This window comes from Salmo trutta, chromosome 16, assembly GCF_901001165.1.
Source record: "Salmo trutta chromosome 16, fSalTru1.1, whole genome shotgun sequence".
In the NCBI taxonomy this organism is placed as follows: domain Eukaryota; kingdom Metazoa; phylum Chordata; class Actinopteri; order Salmoniformes; family Salmonidae; genus Salmo; species Salmo trutta.
In genome coordinates, this window is record NC_042972.1 from 15,069,983 (window position 1) to 15,092,500 (window position 22,518).

The window sequence follows — 22,518 nt, forward strand, 5'->3', positions numbered from 1 at the left end:
ACCTTTAGGTGCTTTTTGGCAAACTCAAAGCGGGCTGTCATGTGCCTTTTACTGAGGATTGTCTTCCGTCTGGCCACTCTACCATAAAAGCCTGATTGGTGGAGTGCTGCAGAGATGGTTGTCCTTCTTGAAGGTTCTCACATCTCTACAGAGGAACTCTGAAGATATGTCAGAGTGACCATCGGGTTCTTGTTTACCTCCCAGACCAAGGCCCTTCTCCCCCGATTGCTCAGTTTGGCCAGGCGGCCAGCTCTAGGAAGAGTCTTGGTGGTTCCAAACTTCTTCCATTTAAGAATGATGGAGGCCACTGTGTTCTTGGGGACCTTCAATGCTGCTGACATTTTTTGGTACCTTTCCCCAGATCTATGCCTCGACACAATCCTGTCTCAGAGCTCTGTGGACAATTCCTTCGACCTCATGGCTTGGTTTTAGCTCTGACATTCACTGTCAACTGTGGGACCTTATATTTAGACAGCAATGTGCCTTTCCAAATCATGTCCAAGCAACTGAATTTACCACAGGTGGACTCCAGGTGGCCTCCAATCAAAATCGAAACATCTCAAGGATGGTCAATGAAAACAGGATGCACCTGAACTCAATTTAGAGTCTTATAGCAAAGAGTCTGAATACTTATGTAAATAAGGTATTCGTGTTTTTTTTTAAATACATTTGCAAACATTTCTAAAAAGCTTTTTTCGCTTTTTCATTATGGGGTATTGATGATTGACATTTATTTAATCAATTTTAGAATAAGGCTGTAACATACTTTTTTTTTTTTTTTAAGTGAAGGGGTCTGAATAATTTCAGAATGCACTGTAAGCCTCATCACAATTTTATCTTGAAGATCTCCAGACAGTTCCTTGGACTTCATGGTATAGTTTCTGCTCTGACATACACTGTCAATTGTGGGACCTTCTATAAACAGGTGTGTTTCTATCATATCCAAACAATTGAATTGGCCACAGGTGCTCCAATCAAGTTGTAGTGAAGTCTCAAGGATGATCAAAAGAAATTGGATGCACCTGAGCTCAATTTGCAGTGTCATAGCAAAGGGGTGTGAATACTTACTGTATGTAAATGAGATATTTCTGTATTTCATTTTCAATACATTTGCAAAAATTTCTAAAAACATGTTTTCACTTTGTCATTATGGGTTATTGTGTGTAGATGGGTGAGAAAAAACATATATAGAATCTATTTTGAATTTAGGCTGTAACAACAAAATGTGGAATAACTCAAGTGATATGAATACTTTCTGAAGGCACTGTATAGTATACTTAACTAGGATTGAAAAAGTTAATCCATTCTTCTCTAATAAAAAATCTATCCCTAATTTCGAGACCACACCAGTAACATCAGTAGACTAGAGTAGACTACACTGCAGAGGGGGAGGGGCAGGTCGCCTACACACTCACTGGCAAAGATTTCCAGTTGGCAGAAAGACACCGGAATACGTTTCTGTGTGACAGAGTGAGGGGTTTACATACGCACCTTGTTGCTTTTTTTGTGGGACTGAAAAAAATTCCCTTGATGTAAAATAATATTATTAACGGTTCCCATGCTTTTCAAAATAACGTTTCTGTTCCACAACAGTATAGATCACCTCATTTCATGGTTCGGATTCTGTTCCAGGAAAATTTTTGTTATTTTCCGGTTTTCGGTTCTGTTCCCTGAACCGGTTCCAACCCCTGAACTTGATATATTAGTGTCAGTGGCGGGATACAGGACAATAATTCAAATACAAAGATTTTATCTGTACTGTATAATAACTGACAAGCAGTTTCATCATGTGTTAAAATCAACAATCTACCTCTATTCCTGCTTATTAAAGCTGGGTATTCAATGCACCTGCCGAAAACATCAACATTTGCAAAAGAGGAGATGCTATGCATTTCCCTTGTAATTAATTACTAGTCAGACAACCGTCTGACTGCTGTGACTTGCGAAATGCAAGTTATACAATGATAAGCCATTAAAGAGGCTAAATGTAAACAGTTTGCATTGTAATTTCAGAAAATTCAATACAAAATCCCATTCTGATAATTCAGCCTTTCTATTAGACAACAAAAGACGGTCCGTTTTTCTGTTGTCAAATAGAAAAGGTGAACCCTACCTCTCAGAGGCCTGGTCATCTCCTCACGGGCAGAATCAACAATAGCAGACTTTGGCAGTAAAAAGAGAGGGCGGTATTTCACATGTAACCCCTTTGAAGCTGAACTCTGATGGACAGGTTCTTAGGAATTTGGTGAATTACAGATTGCTTTGCCGCATTTTTTAACAGTGGTTTCCTTCCGGAAAGTAAAAGACAACAAAGAACATGACATTGTACAATTATTACATGTTACTTGCTTCCTTGTTTTGACTTAGGTTTTATGTGCAAATAGACTGACTTAACTAATGGAATTCCCCCATACAACACATTGCAGGATTCAAAGGATTAACCGAAACCGATGCACACAAACACCTAAACTACCTATAAGACTGCACAGGTGTCATCATACATTGCCTTTCTAAAAGACATGGTCATCATAGTTTACATGATAATCTAAGCATTCCTTATATATCAACACCATTATCCCAGAAACCCTAGACCCACTCCAATTTGCATACCACCCAAACAGATCCACAGATGATGCAATCTCTATTGTACTCCACACTGCCCTTTCCCACCTGGACAAAAGGAACACCTATGTGAGAATGCTATTCATTGACTACAGCTCAGCATTCAACACCACAGTACCCTCAAAGCTCATTAATAAGCTAAGGACCCTGGGACAAAACACCTCCCTCTGCAACTGGATCCTGGACTTCCTGACGGGCCGTCCCCAGGTGGTAAGGGTAGGTAACAACACACCCGCCACACTGATCCTCAACACAGGGGCCCCTCAGGGGTGCGTGCTCAGTCCCCTCCTGTACTCCCTGTTCATCATGACTGCACGGGCCAGGCTCGACTCCAACACCATCATTAAGGTTGCCGATGACACAACAGTGGTAGACAGTCTATATGGAGGAGGACAGAGACCTGGCAGTGTGGTGCCAGGACAACAACCTCTCCCTCAACGTGATCAAGACAAAGGAGATGATTGTGGACTACAGGAAAAAGAGGACCGAGCACGCCCCCATTCTCACCGACGGGGCTGTATTTATTTTTATTTATTTATTTATTTTATTTCACCTTTATTTAACCAGGTAGGCAAGTTGAGAACAAGTTCTCATTTACAATTGCGACCTGGCCAAGATAAAGCAAAGCAGTTTGACAACATACAACAACACAGAGTTACACATGGAGTAAAACAAACATACAGTCAATAATACAGTAGAAAAATAAGTCTATATACAATGTGAGCAAATGAGGTGAGATAAGGGAGGTAAAGGCAAAAAGGCCATGGTGGCAAAGTAAATACAATATAGCAAGTAAAACACTGGAATGGTAGATTTGTATGAGAAGAAAGTGCAAAGTAGAAATAGAAATAATGGGGTGCAAAGGAGCAAAATAAATAAATAAATATATACAGTAGGGGAAGAGGTAGTTGTTTGGGCTAAATTATAGATGGGCTATGTACAGGTGCAGTGATCTGTGAGCTGCTCTGACAGCTGGTGCTTAAACTAGTGAGGGAGATAAGTGTTTCCAGTTTCAGAGATTTTTGAAGTTCGTTCCAGTCAATGGCAGCAGAGAACTGGAAGGAGAGACGGCCAAAGGAGGAATTGGCTTTGGGGGTGACCAGAGAGATATACCTGCTGGAGCACGTGCTACAGGTGGGTGCTGCTATGGTGACCAGTGAGCGGAGATAAGGGGGACTTTACCTAGCAGGGTCTTGGAGATGACCTGGAGCCAGTGGGTTTGGCGACGAGTATGAAGCGAGGGCCAGCCAACGAGAGCGTACAGGTCGCAGTGGTCGGTAGTATATGGGGCTTTGGTGACAAAACGAATGGCACTGTGATAGACTGCATCCAGTTTGTTGAGTAGGGTATTGGAGGCTATTTTGTAAATGACATCGCCGAAGTCGAGGATCGGTAGGATGGTCAGTTTTACGAGGGTATGTTTGGCAGCATGAGTGAAGGATGCTTTGTTGCGAAATAGGAAGCCAATTCTAGAATTAATTTTGGATTGGAGATGTTTGATGTGAGTCTGGAAGGAGAGTTTACAGTCTAACCAGACACCTAGGTATTTGTAGTTGTCCACATATTCTAAGTCAGAACCGTCCAGAGTAGTGATGCTGGACAGGCGGGCAGGTGCAGGCAGCGATCGGTTGAAGAGCATGCATTTAGTTTTACTTGTATTTAAGAGCAGTTGGAGGCCACGGAAGGAGAGTTGTATGGCATTGAAGCTCGTCTGGAGGGTTAACACAGTGTCCAAAGAAGGGCCAGAAGTATACAGAATGGTGTCGTCTGCGTAGAGGTGGATCAGAGACTCACCAGCAGCAAGAGCGACATCATTGATGTATACAGAGAAAAGAGTTGGCCCAAGAATTGAACCCTGTGGCACCCCATAGAGACAACCAGAGGCCCGGACAACAGGCCCTCCGATTTGACACACTGAACTCTATAGTATAGAATAGACTCTATAGAAGTAGTTGGTGAGCCAGGCGAGGCAATCATTTGAGAAACCAAGGCTATTGAGTCTGCCGATGAGGATGTGGTGATTGACAGAGTCGAAAGCTTTGGCCAGGTCAATGAATACAGCAGCACAGTATTGTTTCTTATCGATGGCGGTTATGATATGATTTAGGACCTTGAGCGTGGCTGAGGTGCACCCATGACCAGCTCTGAAAGCAGATTGCATAGCGGAGAAGGTGCGGTGGGATTCGAAATGGTCGGTAATCTGTTTGTTGACTTGGCTTTCGAAGACCTTAGAAAGGCAGGGTAGGATAGATATAGGTCTGTAGCAGTTTGGGTCAAGAGTGTCCCCTCCTTTGTAGTGGAGCAGGTTGAGAGCTTCAAGTACCTTGGTGTCCACTTCACCAACAAACTAACATGGTCCAAGCACACCAAGACAGTCGTGAAGGAGGGCACAACAAAACCTATTCACCCTCAGGAGACTGAAAAGATTTGGCATGGGTCCTCAGATCCTCAAACGGTTCTACAGCTGCATCATCGAGAGCATCCTGACTGGTTACATCACTGCCTCCGACCGCAAGGCACTACAGAGAGTAGTGCATACTGCCCAGTACATCACTGGGGCCAAGCTTCCTGCCATCCAGGACCTCTACACCAGGTGGTGTCAGAGGAAGACCCTAAAAATTGTTAAAGACTCCAGCCACCCTAGTCATAGACTGTTCTCTCTGCTACCACACGGCAAGCGGTACCGGAGCGCCAAGTTTAGGTCTAAGACGCTTCTAAACAGCTTCTACCCCCAAGCCATAAGACTCCTGAACATCTAATAAAATGGCTACCCAGACTATTTGCATTGCCCTCCCCCCTTTTACACCGCTGCTACTCTCTGTTGTTATCATCTATGCATAGTCACTTTAATAACTCTACCTACATGTACATATTACCTCAACTAACCAGTGCCCCCGCACATTGACTCTGTACCGGTACCCCCTGTATATAGTCTCGCTATTGTTATTTTACTGCTGCTCTTTAATTACTTGTTACTTTTATTTCTTATTCTTACTCGTATTTTTTAAAACTTCACTGTTGGTTAGGGGCTCGTAAGTAAGCATTTCACTGTAAGGTCTACACCTGTTGTACTCAGCACATGTGACTAATAAAATTTCATTTGATTTGATATACAGTACAGTGGAGGCTGCTGTGGGGAGGACGGCTCATAATAATGGCTGGAACGGAGCGATTGGAATGGCATCAAACACATGGAAACCATGTGTTTGATGTATTTGATACCATTCCACTGATTACGCTCCTGCCATTACCACGAGCATGTCCTCCCCAATTAAGGTTCCACCAACTTCCTGTGATACAGTACCATAACATACTGATAACATTCTACTCGTTTCTATCCCATGCAATGTGTCCTCCACAGGGCCAGGGGGCACAGTTACTTACTTTGCTCACTCTTATCCTTATACATCAGCTGCTGTATTTCCTGTCTCTTGTCCTGCTCTTTCTCCTGGCGACTCTGCTCCATGTCATACGCGTACTGAAACGAGACCATTCAGATTTGCATTTAAGCACACTGGGTTTTCACTAGTTACCACAATGACAAAGTCCCATTTGGCTATATCGTAAACATGTGCTTTTTGGTCTTAATTTAAGGTTAGCTGTGTGGTTAAGGTTAGGGTTAAAATCACATTTGAAAAATATACATTTTTGAAATAGGTGTGGTTTATGACTTTGTGGCTGTGGTAACTAGTGACAACTGGCAAATTGGGCCATAGACAATATCCAGGAACTTATATCAGCCCAAGGAAAGGGATCATAGAGATGGAAAGAGGGCACACCTCCTATAATTGCCATTGATTTCTTCTGTAACAGCATGGCCAGTGCCATGGAGGGCTATCTCAACTATAAAGTTTGTGAAAGGGCTCCTCACGTGGATGTGCTGTGGCAGGTGCTTCTGGGAGTCCTGGGAACAGTGCTGGGCTGAGAAGGCTCCCAGGAAGAGGGAGTGGTGGGGTGCCAGCATAACCGAGTCAGGCTCGGGACGCACCAACCTCTGGGTACGCAGGTCCATGGGCCACTCCGGCCGGAGTGGTGACGAAGCCTCGCAAGGAACTTGCACATCCACTGCAGAGAAAGGGAAGGAAAATAAAAGAGGAGAAAGAGGAGAGAAAGACATTAGTTAAAATGATGAGCCAAGGCTTTGTTCGTTAGACTAGATCATTGGAGAGAACGGATAACCTGGGACTGAACCGAAGCTGAGGTGCTGCATTCTAAGCTCCCGACTGAACTTCGTGAATTGGTGTCAGCGGTGGGATCTGGGCTGTCCAAAATCCCCAAAATAGAAAACCCAGCCATAACTCTCCCTTTCTCTCCTTCTGTCCTCTATTTTTCTCTCTCTTCTTCTCTTGTGTGGTTTCTTTTCATGGCCCAGTCAAGACCCCCAGTCAAGGCCCCCATGATGAGGCCCCCATGATGAGGCCTGTGCCGAAACACACTAGAAAAGAGATAGCTGATCCCATGGAATAGTCTACACTCGTGTGATTAAAACATACCAATGATGGTATGCACCCGCACACACGCACGCACACACAGACTCACACACACACCATAATAAATAGCTGTATCCCACACCTGAGGGATATACTACAAAATAGGATCAACGAGTTTAACTTTAATAAGTAACCAGAGAAAGCTACTGATTTTCTGGTTCATTAAAAAAACGTTAAACTGGGTATGTGTTTTTGTTTGTTGAATCAATTAGACCATGCTCGTTTCAAGCTTATCTTTCTAAAAATGAAACAGTTATATCAGAAGATTTAGGCAAGTTAGCTGGCTAACTCCTTGATTCTGCTTTGTAGCATTTATAGATGATTCTGGACAATGAACAACTAGATTAAATTGAAACGAAACATGGGCTGATGTCTCATTATACAATACTACAATACATGCTTTATTGGTCCATTTGCACAGATATTCTTCATTTTGTTGCTGTCACAGTACCCAACCTGACACACTGGGAGCAGTACAGGGGCTGAGAAGAGCAGTGCCCCTGGAGCACTTAAGGGTAAAGTGCCGTGTTCAAGGGCACAACGGCAGTAGATAGTATACAGGGATATTAAGGTGTAAGAGAGTACCAGTCCTTACAACAGGCCATTGATAGATAATGTGACTCAGTGTATGTCAAGTTTATGTGTTGATAGTTTGTTTATTATGTAGAATAACAGTCGTCGTACAAGACTCCCAGGAAGAGGAACGTCATCCTGCTCAAATGGACTTGGCTAAAATTACATTCAGTAATAGGAGGGGGAAGAGAGTGAAGAAAACAGACAGCCACAGAAAGTCTGAAAGAATGAAAGACTGAAAGACAGAAATACAGAAAGACTGAAATACAGAAATACAGAAAGACTGAAATACAGAAAGACTGAAATACAAGACTGAAATACAGAAAGACAAAGACTGAAAGACAGAAATACAGAAAGACTGAAAGATTGAAAGACTGAAAGATTGAAAGACTGAAAGATTGAAAGACTGAAAGACAGAAAGACTGAAAGAAGTGAAGGGGAGAAAGGTGGATTACAACATTGTGTGGAATTTGGGTCAGATACAGTACACAAATCTGTCACCACAATCAAGTTTTTACCAGGAAACAAGGTTAAATTTAGCCAGAAAAAGTGAGACAATAAAAGCAAACTCAGGGCCATGTCCCATAACAATCGTCCCTTTAATAGGTAGACTGGAGAATAAATATTTCGGAGTCATTTTGAGTCACGGGTTATTGAAGGAACATTTTGTGGGCATCACGGTTAAAAATGCTTGTTGAAACATTGTGTTCATTTATCTGGGTCAGGAGTCAGCCTAGTCATGCCCAGTTTGTCTGCAGTAAGTGTAGACGAATGGAAATTGACCACATAATGTGTGTAGGGCATTGACGGAAGAGTACCTGACTGTGAAAAACATTATTGCACAAGGCTCGTTACTACAGAGCCCGACTTTCCTCAAAAGTTAATGTGGCCATATTAGATTTGCTTACCGATTCAACTTACACCACCATGTCATGTTTATGTGTCAAAAAGATTGATACATGAATCCTCCTCCAAACAGTTTCAATGGCCTGCATGGAATGTGATATTAAAGGTACTGCTGATAGAAATGAATGGACAGACAAGGAGGGAGGAGACATAACTTAACATAATAAACATAACTTAACACATAATAAAAGTGTTAGATACCGTATTTAGCATTGGTCCGATGAGAAACAAACAGTACTGCATCAAAAAAACAACAGCAAACTTCACTCAGCATACTTGCACACAGTACCACAGACAGACATTATATCCTCAAAGATCTAAGCCCAATGTTTTTAAGGGATGAACTATAGTGCTTTTTAACCAATATTATTGCAGATCCAGGAATCATGTGAACTGACACCTTGCAGGTTTGATTGAACTCTGCCCTGTATCTAAGCTGTGCTAAAGCGACTCAGGGTAGGAGATGCTAATCTAGGATCAAATGCCCTATGTCCATCTAATCGTATACATTGTGATAGGAAAAGAAAAACTGATCTAACATCAACACTTCTACTCTGGAAAAACGTTATGAATATGGTCCCTGAGTAGAGAAATGATGAGAAGAGAGAGATGTCTGCAAGAGTGTTCAGCCAGACAGTACTCTCAGAGGGAAAACACACCCACACACTTATTACTGTAAGACAAATATGCATGACACACTGCCCCATCACCAAACAACAGACTCCAGTACATCTGGGGATCTCTTTACAATGGTGGGTGGTGCAGTAAGATCAAACCACTGGGATAACTGGTGCATTCTAGCATAATAGACCCTCATAATTACCCGACTGATCACCGCTGTGAAATCCGTGTAGCGAAACAGAATCTGCATGGTTGTATGATATTACCTCATTACATCGCCATGACAACCAATGAGCCATGACAGCTACGGTGGGACTGTCTGAAGTGTCCTTAACCTTGGTTCTGTGTGTGTATGTGTGTGTGTGTGTGTGTGTGTGTGTGTGTGTATGTATGTATGTATGTATGTATGTATGTATGTATGTATGTATGTATGTATGTATGTATGTGTGTGTGTGTGTGTGTGTGTGTGTGAGAATGTGTGTGAATGTGTGTATGTATGTATGTATGTATGTGTGCGTGTGCATATTTTTTCGTTTATTCCCTGTGGCTCAGTTGGTAGAGCATGGTGTTTGCAATGCCAGCATGGTGTGTGCAACGCCAGGGTTGTGGGTTCAATTCCCACGGGGGGGCCAGTACAATTATTATTATTTTTTTTATGTATGAAATGTATGCATTCACTACTGTAAGTCGCTCTGGACAGGAGCGTCTGCTAAATGACTCAAATGTAAATTTAACCTTCATTTAGCTAGGCAAGTCAGTTAAGAACAAATTCTTATTTACAATGACGGCCTAGGCCGACTAAACCCGGACGACGCTGGGCCAATTGTGCGCCGCCCTGTGGGACTCCTAATCACGGCTGGTTGTGATACAGCCTACTACACTTTCTAATTCCATCTCAAATTGTGGTACCCTAATGATATTTGAAGATGCAGGCATTGCATCTATCTTTTTATCAATCTTTCTATTTAATAATGGAACACTAGTCACTTTAATAATGTTTACATACTACTTTACGAATTTCATATGTATATACTGTATTCTACTGTATTTTAGTCAATGCCACTCCGACATTGCTCGTGATAATATTTATATATTTCTTACTTCCATTCTTTTACTTTTAGATGTGTGTGTATTGTGAATTGTTAGATATTACACAGTTGGAGCTAGGAACACAAGCATTTCGCTACACCGGCAATAACATCTGCTAAATATGTGTATGTGACCAATAAAATGTGATTTGATTTGCATTTATTAAATATCCACTGTGGTACTTCAGCATGGACAAATCAATTAACGTTGCCATTTCCTTTCATCTTTGAAAAGAAAAACAGCTACGGGAATTACCCAGAGGCAGCAGAATAGCATGTACTACCAGAAGAGTGTGTTTTCGGAGGAAATGGTGGGGGGCACACACACACACACACACACACACACACCCTGAAGAGACCTAAAGAGTATCACCATGACATCAAAGAGAAGGGCAGGAATAGGACAAGGCTAGCCAAAAGACACTTTATAACCACACTGAGACACGTATAGCATTTGTAACTATCTGAATAGCATTCATGTACTTCAGGTCAGTGACTCAAGGCCCGGAGGCCACAAATCAGGTCCCCCATCTTATTCATTATGATTTAAAAGGCAAAATTGATCCTAGATCAGTAGCCCTATTCTGAGACGCTTTGTGAATATGGGCCCGATATGGTAAAGGAATGCTGAAAGTGTCAGAGCGACTCTAACAAGCAGGAGGGGTGAAGTCAGGCGCAGGAGACCAAGGTACGTGAAACACACGTTTAATGAACAAGTGCAAAAAGTGCCGTAAAACAAGGCAGGGTACAAAACTCCAACGAAGGATAGAACCCTAAAATGAGTAGGGACGCAGCCCAGCAAACCCTAATGCCTAATACCGAACGGCAGAGGAAAATCAAATCCCCCAACCTACGAAAAGACGACACAAAATAATCCCGCACAAACCCAAACCAAAAACAGACAGACTAAATACCCCACTAATGAATTAACACAAAACAGGTGCTAACCTAAACAGACATTACCAAATGAAACAGAAAAGGAGATCGGTGGCAGCTAGTAGGCCGGCGATGACGACCGCCAAGCGCCGCCCGAACGGGGAGAGGCGCCAACTTCTGTGGACATTGTGATAGAAAGCTACTCATAACTTTAAATCATAAGATCCACAATGTGTTTTAAGAATAGAGGGGAAAACAACGATGATGTGAACTTCTCTGTTGATCTGAGTGTCTGTTGATCTGAGTGCCTGTTGATCTGAGTGCCTGTTGATCTGAGTGCCTGTTGATCTGAGTGTCTGTTGATCTGAGTGTCTGTTGATCTGAGTGCCTGTTGATCTGAGTGCCTGTTGATCTGAGTGCCTGTTGATCTGAGTGCCTGTTGATCTGAGTGTCTGTTGATCTGAGTGTCTGTTGATCTGAGTGTCTGTTGATCTGAGTGTCTGTTGATCTGAGTGCCTGTTGATCTGAGTGTCTGTTGATCTGAGTGCCTGTTGATCTGAGTGTCTGTTGATCTGAGTGTCTGTTGATCTGAGTGTCTGTTGATCTGAGTGTCTGTTGATCTGAGTGTCTGTTGATCTGAGTGTCTGTTGATCTGAGTGCCTGTTGATCTGAGTGTCTGTTGATCTGAGTGCCTGTTGATCTGAGTGTCTGTTGATCAGTGTGTCTGTTGATCTGAGTGTCTGTTGATCAGTGTGTCTGTTGATCTGAGTGTCTGTTGATCAGTGTGTCTGTTGATCAGTGTGTCTGTTGATCTGAGTGTCTGTTGATCTGAGTGTCTGTTGATCTGAGTGTCTGTTGATCTGAGTGTCTGTTGATCTGAGTGTCTGTTGATCAGTGTGTCTGTTGATCTGAGTGTCTGTTGATCAGTGTGTCTGTTGATCTGAGTGTCTGTTGATCTGAGTGTCTGTTGATCAGTGTGTCTGTTGATCTGAGTGTCTGTTGATCTGAGTGTCTGTTGATCAGTGTGTCTGTTGATCTGAGTGTCTGTTGATCTGAGTGTCTGTTGATCTGAGTGTCTGTTGATCTGAGTGTCTGTTGATCAGTGTGTCTGTTGATCTGAGTGCCTGTTGATCTGAGTGTCTGTTGATCTGAGTGTCTGTTGATCTGAGTGTCTGTTGATCTGAGTGTCTGTTGATCAGTGTGTCTGTTGATCTGAGTGTCTGTTGATCTGAGTGTCTGTTGATCAGTGTGTCTGTTGATCCGAGTGTCTGTTGATCCGAGTGCCTGTTGATCCGAGTGCCTGTTGATCCGAGTGTCTGTTGATCCGAGTGTCTGTTGATCTGAGTGTCTGTTGATCTGAGTGTCTGTTGATCTGAGTGTCTGTTGATCTGAGTGCCTGTTGATCTGAGTGTCTGTTGATCTGAGTGTCTGTTGATCTGAGTGTCTGTTGATCTGAGTGTCTGTTGATCAGTGTGTCTGTTGATCTGAGTGTCTGTTGATCAGTGTGTCTGTTGATCTGAGTGTCTGTTGATCAGTGTGTCTGTTGATCCGAGTGTCTGTTGATCCGAGTGTCTGTTGATCCGAGTGCCTGTTGATCCGAGTGCCTGTTGATCCGAGTGCCTGTTGATCCGAGTGCCTGTTGATCCGAGTGCCTGTTGATCACAGTGCCTGTTGATCCGACTGTCTGTTGATCAGTGTGTCTGTTGATCAGAGTGTCTGTTAATCAGAGTGTCTGTCAATCGTTAATTTAGGCAAGCAGATGCTGCTATTTCGGTTGAATGGGATCACTTTTCTTGCCCATTTCTTGCATTATACACTGTATGTGTGTGTGTGTTTGGGTGTGTGAGTCGTGTGTGGGTGCCTATGTGTGTGTGTGCGTGCGTGTCTGTATTAGAGGTCAACCGATTATGATTTTTCAACGCCGATACAGATTATTGAGGTCCAAAAAAAGCCGGTACCGATTAATCGGCCGATTTATTTATATATATATATATATATATATATGTGTAATAATGATAATTACAACAATACTGAATGAACAATGAACACTTATTTTAACTTAATATAATAGATAAATAAAATCAATTTAGTCTCAAATAAATAATGAAACATGTTCAATTTGGTTTAAATAATGCAAAAACACAGTGTTGGAGAAGAAAGTAAAAGTGCAATATGTAAAAAAGCTAACGTTTAAGTTCCTTGCTCAGAATATGAGAACATATGAAAGCTGGTGGTTCCTTTTAACATGAGTCTTCAATATTCTCAGTTAAGAAGTTTTAGGTTGTAGTTATTATAGGAATTATGATGCGTTGACTATTTCTCTCTATACCATTTGTATTTCATATACCTTTGACTATTGGATGTTCTTATAGGCACTATAGTATTGCCAGCCTAATCTTGGGAGTTCATAGGCTTGAAGCCATAAACAGCACCGTAGGGAGACTGGGCAAAGGAAGGAGACGGCAGGACTTGGAAAACCGATCCACAACGACCAAGATCGTGGTGTTTCCCTGTTACGGAGGGAGATCCGTCACGAAATCCACCGATAGGTGTGACCACGGCCGTTGTGGAACGGGTAAGGGTTGTAATTTCCCTCTGGGCAGGTGTCTAGGTGCCTTGCACTGGGTGAACACCAAGCAGGAGGAAACATAAACCCTCACGTCCTTAGCTAAAGTGGGCCACCAGTACTTCCCACTAAGACAGCGCACCATCCTACCGATGCCAGGGTGACCAGAGGAGGGGGACGTGTGGACCCAATAGAGCAAACGGTCGCGGACAGACGGAACGTACAGTCGCCCAGCTGGACACTGGGTGGGAGTGGGCTCTGTACGTAACGCCCGCTTGATGTCCACGTCCAGCTCCCACACCACCGGTGCCACCAGGCAAGAAGCTGGAAGTATGGGAGTGGGCTCCATGGTCCGCTCCTCTGTGTCATACATCTGGGACAGTGCGTCTGCCTTCGCGTTCTGGGAACCTGGTCTGTAGGATAGGGTGAAAACAAAACGGGTGAAAAACATGGCCCACCTTGCCTGGCGAGGGTTCTGTCTCCTCGCCGCCCGGATGTACTCCAGATTGCGATGGTCAGTCCAGATGAGGAAAGGGTGTTTAGCCCCCTCAAGCCAATGTCTCCACGCTTTCAGAGCCTTTACAACAGCCAGTAGCTCCCAGTCCCCCATATCATAGTTACGCTCCGCCGAGGTGAGCTTCTTCGAAAAGAAAGTGCAGGGGCGGAGTTTGGGTGTCGTACCCGAGCGCTGAGACAGCACAGCACCTATCCCAGCCTCGGACGCGTCCACCTCCACTATGAACGCCAAAGAGGGATCCGGATGAGCCAGCACGGGAGCCGAGGTAAACAGCGCCTTCAGGTGACCAAAGGCCCTGTCCGCCTCAGCCGACCACCGCAGCCGCACCGGTCCCCCCTTCAGCAGTGAGGTAATGGGAGCCGCTACCTGACCAAAACCCCACATAAACCTCCGGTAGTAGTTGGCAAACCCTAGAAACTGCTGCACCTCCTTTACCGTGGTGGGAGTCGGCCAATTACGCACGGCTGAAATGCGGTCACTCTCCATCTCCACCCCTGAAGTGGAAATGCGGTACCCTAGGAAGGAGACGGACTGTTGGAAGAACAGACATTTCTCAGCCTTGACATACAGGTCATGCTCCAACAGTCGACCAAGCACCCTGCGCACCAGGGACACATGCTCGGCGCGTGTAGCGGAGTATATTAGAATGTCGCCGATATACACCACTACACCCTGCCCGAGCAGGTCCCGAAAATCTTGTCTACAAAGGATTGGAAGAATGATGGAGCATTCATCAACCCGTACGGCATGACGAGGTATTCATAGTGCCCAGAGGTGGTACTACATGCTGTCTTCCACTCATCCCCCTCCCGGATACGCACCAGATTGTACGCGCTCCTGAGATCCAATTTTGCAAAGAAGCGCACCCCGTGTATTGACTCGATCGCACTGGCTATGAGAAGCAGCGGGTAACTGTACCTCACAGTGATCTGATTGATCCCTCGATAGTCAATACACAGGCGTAAACCACCGTCCTTCTTCTTCACAAAAAATAAACTCAAGGAGGCAGGTGAAGTGGAAGGCCGAATGTATCCCTGCCCCAGAGATTCGGAGACATATGTTTCCATAGCTGCCGTCTCCTCCTGTGACAGAGGATACACGTGACTCCTGGGAAGTGCTGCGTCTATCAGGAGATTTATCGCACAATCCCCCCGTCGATGGGGTGGTAGTCGAGTCGCCTTCTTCTTACAGAAGGCGAGAGCCAAATCGGCATATTCAGAGGGGATGTGCACGGTGGAGACCTGGTCTGGACTCTCCACCGTAGTAGCACCGATGGAACACCTACACACCTCCCTAAGCACTTACGTGACCATCCCTTGAGAGCCCTCTGTTGACACAAAATAGTGGGGTCATTATAGGCCAACCAGGGAAGACCCAACACCACAGAAAACGCAGGAGAATCAATCAGGAAGAGACTAATTCTCTCCTCATGACCCTACTGCGTTATCATACATAGTGGAGCAGTGGTCTCCCTAATCAGCCCTGACCCTAAAGGACGACTATCTAAGGCATGTACAGGGAAGGGCACATCAACAGGAACAATAGGGATCCCTAATCTAAGTGCAAATGAACAGTCAATAAAGTTCCCAGCTGCGCCTGAATCTACTAGCGCCTTATGCTGGGAATGCGGGGAAAACTCAATAAATTCTATACACACACACACGTGCGCAACAGGGAGCTCGCGGTGAGTCGGGTGCCCACTCACCTGGGATGATCCACTAGTGCCCTGCCTGCTGCCTCGACTCCCTGGGGAACCTCCCAAGCACCGACCAGCAGTGTGCCCTCTGCAGCCACATGTGGTGCAGGAAGTGGCCCCCACTCCGGTCACCCTCATAGCAGCACCTCCGAGCTCCATAGGTGTAGGATCGGAGGTGCTGGGGGATGGAATGGACGAGCCCCGATCTGGACGTCCACGGGTGGCCAACAGGTTATCCAGCCGGATGGACAAATCCACCAGCTGGTCGAGGTTAAGGGTGGTGTCCCTGCAAGCCAGCTCCCGACGAACGTCCTCACGCAGACGGCATCGGTAATGGTCGATCAGGGCCCTCTCATTCCATCCCGCGCTGGCAGCCAGGGTCCTGAAGTCCAGTGCGAAGTCCTGTGTGCTCCTCATCCCCTGTCTGAGATGGAATAAGCGTTCCCCCGCCGCTCTCCCCTCAGGTGGATGATCGAAGACCGCCCGGAAGCGGCGGGTGAAATCCTCATAGCGGATCAACGCTGCGTCTACTCCTCCCCATACGGCGTTGGCCCACTCAAGCGCTTTCCCTGACAAACAGGAGATGAGGGCGGACACGCCCTCGTGTCCCGAGGGAGCCGGGTGGACGGTCGCCAGGTAGCACTTCAACTAGAGCAGGAACCCCTGGCACCCGGCAGCCGTCCCATCATATGCCCTCGGGAGTGAGAGCCGAATCCCACTGGGTCCAGGTGACGGAGGAGTGGACAGCGGTGTGGGTTGGGGTGAAGTTGATGGGGGTGTGGGAAAACCCCCTCTCTCCCATCGCTCCATGGTGTGCAGCACGAGATCCATGGCTGTGCCAAGATTTTGGAGCATCGTCGCGTGCTGCTGGACGGGCTCCTCCACTGGTAACGGAGGACTGGGTGCACCTGCTGACTCCATATTTTGGTGCGTGTTTCTGTCAAGTGTCAGTGTGCAGCGGGTAGGACGGAGTCAGGCGCAGGACACAGAACTGAGTAAAAACTTCCTTTAGTCAAATAAAACAACAAAATCATTCCACGCAGGGAAACACACCAGCTCACAGAAATCTTGACCACTTAACAACGAACAAACACGCACAAAAACCATGGGGAAAACAGAGGGTTAAATAATGAACATGTAATTGGGGAATTGAAACCAGGTATGTAAAACAAAGACAAAACAAAAGGAAAAGTGGATTGGCAATGGCTAGAAGACCGGTGACGTCGACCGCCACCCGAACAAGGAGAGGCACCGACTTCGGCTGAAGTCGTGACAGCTCGGGGATTTGATCTTGCAACCTTTCGGTTACTATTCCAACACTCTAACCACTAGGCTACCTGTCGCACAACCTAGGTTACATTGCACAACCTTCAATGTTATGTCATAATTATGTAAAATTCTGGCAAATTAATTACGGTCTTTGTCAGGAAGAAATGGTCTCGCAACGAGCCAGGCAGCCAAAACTGCTACATATACCCTGACTCTGCTTGCACTGAACACAAGAGAAGTGACACAATTTCCCTAGTTAATATTGCCTGCTAACATGCATTTCTTTTAACTAAATATGCAGGTTTAAAAAAATATACTTCTGTGTATTGATTTTTAGGAAGGCATTGATGCTTATGGTTAGGTACATTAAAATGTCAGACTTGATTTGCCCTGAAGAATAATGTATCAACCCCTATAAAAAATATTTATAATATTTATAAAAATATTTATAATGTACATTATTATTCACATTTCCTGTTGCTGCAGGATTATTTTCTTAGGCACTCCAGTGTTGAATTATTTTAAAACCCTAATTTTGTATTTTCTCTCCATTTGATATGAGTATGACTTCAGTTTTATTCATTCTGGCTTTCTCCTGCCTCCTCCTGCTGTGTCACTTCATGATCAAACAACGAATTTATCTAACAGCGTTCTCAGAAGTTGTTTTTGAATATCCTAAAAACAAACATGATAGGCCTAAATAAATAGAGATTGAACAAACCTTCCAGTTGATCAAAGCTTAGTCTAAAATAAATGATTCATGCATCCCTCCTCTTTGCTTTTGCTAACCAAACGGACAAAAGCAAAATCCTACTAATTAAAATACCCTATCAAAAGCATTAATTCAAGTTAAAGTTATTAAGAGTATTTTCCAAATAGGATATTCTAATTACGTGTTTAATGTCCTAAAGTTGCAGCTTGAACAATTTTGAAGGTCAGAGACAAGATGGAAAAATCGAATGAGGAGTCAAAAGAAAACTTACAGCTAAACAAAGCTTATGAAAGAAACAAAGCGTAGAGTAGGCCTATTTCCATAGCCTATTATTAGTAATGTATAGAACCTACATACAGCATACAGAAGCCTAGGCCTAATAAGAGAGGGAGATTAGGCAAAAATGTGAATCATTGAATAATTATCAGCACAGTTGTCACAACGTCCACAGAAGGTGGCGCCTCTCCCCGGTCGGGCAGGGCTCGTCGTCGCCGGCCTACTAGCTGCCACCGATCCATGTTTCAGTGTCTGTTGGTTATGTCTGTTTTAGTCTGCACCTGTTCCTTGTTTGTCATTAGTGGGGGGGTATTTAGTGTGTCTGTTTTCATTTGGGATTCGTGCGGGATTGTTTCGTTTATTGTAGTGGGCAGGATTTATGTATGTATTGGATTACGCAACGTATTTTGTTAGGCATTAGGGTTGCCGGGCTGCGCCCCGTCTATTTGGAGTTTGGAGCTGTTCTCCTTCCTTTTGTTGACTGTGCACCCTGCCTTGTCTCTGTATTTGCTCTTGGCTGTATTAAACGTCTGTTCAACGGACCTCAGTCTCCTGCGCCTGACTTACCCCTTTCCTGCTATCTTGGAGAATGTGACAAGAGTTTCTTGTTCCGGATTACCAAACGGGCACGCAGGACACGTGCACCGGGACCCCCGACTCCCAGGGGGCCCCCAACCCCTAAACAAGAAATTTGCTTTAAAACTGAACGTTTTTCTCTATGCATATGGCAAAATGTGCTGAAATGCAGGCATTGGCATGCACAGACACATACCTTATTCGTGCCACATCTCCTCTCATCCCTCCTGTAGTATGCAAGCTCCTTTTTAGCAGTCTTTTATTTTATTAAACGATACCATCGTATGATGTTTTATGGGTACTTAATCACAAAAGGTCAAAATTTGATACCATCATGATGTTTTATGGGTACTTAATCACGAAAGGACAAAATTTGACATCGCCCAACCCTAATGTCATGAGACTGACTCGATGCATGCGCTGACTTGATGATAGATACGGTATAACTCTGGTGTGGTGTGACACATTACACCGTCAAACTCAAAACCATGCCTCATGACAGCTCTGTGTCCATGGTGATAAGTAGGTGAGTTCTCATTATCTGGCGATGCTTCATTCTAATGACAAGGTTGTGACAGAATTACATTACAATATACCATTGGGACACCAAAAATAACCATTGTTGATGAGGCATTTCATATTTATATTGTATCAATGCACCTCTCAATAAATAACTCTACATTTACATAATTTAGCAGATGCTCTTATCCAGAGTGACTTACAGTAGTGAGTGGATACATTTTTCAAGTTCCTTGGTGTCCACATCACCAACAAACTATCATGGTCTAAACACACCAAGACAGTTGTGAAGAGAGCACGACAACACCTTTTCCCCCTCAGGAGACTGAAAAGATTTGGCATGGGTCCCCTGATCCTCAAAAAGTTACACAGCTGCACCATCGAGAGCATCCTGACCAGTTGCATCACTGCCTGGTATGGCAACTGCTCGGCAACTGACTGTAAGGCGCTACAGAGGGTAGTGACTTCGGCCCAATACATCACTGGGGCCAAGCTTCCTGCCATCTAGAACCTATATACTAGGCGGTGTCAGAGGAAGGCCCAAAGAATGTCATAGAATGTTCTCTCTGCTAACGCACGGCAAGCGGTACCCGGAGTGCCAAGTCTAGGACCAAAAGGCTCCTCAACAGCTTCTACCTCCAAGCTATAAGACTGCTGAAAAATGTATCAAATGGCTACCTTGACTAACCTGTAACCCTCACATTTCAGGTAAAGTGATACTAATACAATGTCACACTGTTTAGATAATTAAAAAAATTCTCATCTACACACAAATGCAGACAAACAAACACACACACAGTCAATTAAGTTGGTTATCTGAGAGGGATGGAGAAAGAGAGGAAAAGAAAGAGATCTAAACGGCTATAGGTACAAAGGGGGCGTATTGTGGAGTCAATTCCTCTGGCATGGCACATGTGAAACTGTAACTATTTCCTCACACTACAACTATGACCTCATCAGGTCTATTGTCTGTGTGTGTAATACTCTCATTTTTCCGTTTTTCTCTCTCTCTCTCTCTCTCTCTCTCTCTCTCTCTCTCTCTCTCTCTCTCTCTCTCTCTCTCTCTCTCTCTCTCTCTCTCTCTCTCTCTCTCTCTCTCTCCTCTCTCTCTCTCTCTCTCTCTCTCTCTCTCTCTCTCTCTCTCTCTCTCTCTCTCTCTCACTCTCACTCTCACTCTCACACTCTCACTCTCTCTCACTCTCTCACTCTCTCACACACACACACACACACACACACACACACACACACACACACACACACACACACACACACACACACACACACACACACACACAGCTGCCCACCCATTGCTGTGAAACATCAGACATACTCATTAACTACTGTACATTATTCCAGAACCGCGTTTTTGCCCAGTGAATAAGTCAACATTTTCAATGACGTTATGGGTAGTAGTCAGCCTCATAGAAACGTAATACCTTCACTGACAATAAGGCTATTCTGTTAAGGTAATCCTGTAATTGCTGTAATCCTGTAATCCTGTATATAAACTTTTCTACTAATTAGGGCACGCTTAACCTACAATACACTGTGTAGAATACAACCACACAACCATGTAGTTAGCTCAAATCTTTCAGTAGGGAATTTTGCCTACAGAGGCACCTAACACAACTCCAGACATATACCTTGATATTGGTGAAATATGGAATCCTAGCTGTCACTGTCGATAAACGTATTTCAGGTCCGTCTGTCTCTATTTCAGTTCCAGATTCTATAGGTCCATCTGTTATGTAAGGAAAAACAATCGTGAATTTTACAACATTCAGCACAGTGCGTTTTGAGGTGGATCCTTTAGGTGCATCATCACTTTCGAGTTAATTCTGAAGCACAAGACAACGCAACAGGTTTGATTGTTTTTTACATGCATTATCAACAACGTGTGTAAATGCAAAAGCTCGTTGACGTTTCACACGCGCTAAAACACCGCCTCAATTCTTCCATTAAAATGTAAACCAAGGATTCAAGATGATATTGCAAATTCAAATTGTACAGAATACAAGAGTGAACCAAATAATAAGTAACCTACCTCAGTCACTAGGCTATTTGACACATTTGCGATCAGTTTTCTACCATCTTGACGAATGACGTATTCCACACTGATATTAATTAGCGAATAAAATGCAACAAGTGAGCAACATGTGCACCAATTTTGCGATACATGTGTTCCTCTTGAATGGTCCAACAGCACTCTTGACAAAAAAGTTGTTGATACAGGCTAATGAAATATCTTTACAACTCCAAAAAGATGGATAACTTCTCTCTCACACATACACTCACACACGCCTCAGCGATGCGCGTCTATAATTGAAGACGAGACTAAAAAGTAAGTGAGAGTTGTTGACTTCATCTGTCTAACTATCGCATTGTTGAATCTAACTTGAAGCGGAGTTGTTGTTGAGCGGCTGTGTCAATCTCACGTTCATCTCATTTCAGGAACAGTAAACTGAACCAGTTCGGTCTCAGGCCTCCACCTGCTGAACCCATTACGATACTTTGCTCGTTTGTCCGAGAGTGCGCGCGCCCATCTTATCATATTGATCTACCTGTCTAACTCATGTCCACACACTGAATCAGCTCACTCTAAACACACACACATACACGTGATACAGAAACAGCACATTCAAGCAAACACACACTGGCACTCTCTCTCCCACACTCACATATACACACACGCACATGCACACACTCAATCTAGAGATTGCATTACGATAATAACGAATAGGCTATATCAAGGATGTGGTGTATTGTGTGGATGTGGTGTATTGTGTTGATGAAGAGGATTTCGAGTTTATACACACAAACAGAAGCTCTGTCAGGTTGGATGGGGAGCGTCGCTGCGCAGCTATTTTCACGTCTCTCCAGAGATGTTCGATCGGGTTCAAGTCCAGGCTCTGGCTTGGCCACTCAAGGACATTCAGAGACTTGTCCCGAAGCCACTCTTGCGTTGTCTTGGCTGTGTGCTTAGGGTCGTTGTCCTGTTGGAAGGGGAATCTTTGCCCCAGTCTGAAGACCTGAGAGCTCTGGAGCAGGTTTTCATCAAGGATATCTCTGTACTTTGCTCTGTTCATCTTTGCCTCGATCCTGACTAGTCTCCCAGTCCCTGCTGCTGAAAAACATCCCCAGAACATGATGCTGCACCACCATGCTTCATGGTGGGATGATGCCAGGTTTCCTCCAGACGTGACACTTGGCA

General features: G+C 44.4%; 1 protein-coding gene across 5 annotated transcripts in view; it reads right to left on the reverse strand.

The window, feature by feature from the left end:
• Nucleotides 1-22,518, reverse strand: part of LOC115150155 (histone deacetylase 7) — a 77,672-nt gene that overhangs the window by 45,870 nt on the left and 9,284 nt on the right. For 3 of the 5 annotated variants that reach the window (XM_029693133.1, XM_029693132.1, XM_029693136.1), the window contains exons 2-3: nt 6,494-6,687; nt 6,007-6,100 (exon numbers count right to left, since the gene is read on the reverse strand). In XM_029693133.1, the coding sequence (XP_029548993.1) occupies nt 6,007-6,100; nt 6,494-6,687 (288 nt within the window). Of the gene's footprint in view, nt 1-6,006; nt 6,101-6,493; nt 6,688-20,950; nt 21,049-21,351; nt 21,957-22,518 lie in introns of those variants that run through there. The other 2 variants (XM_029693134.1, XM_029693135.1) reach the window with 2 other exon arrangements.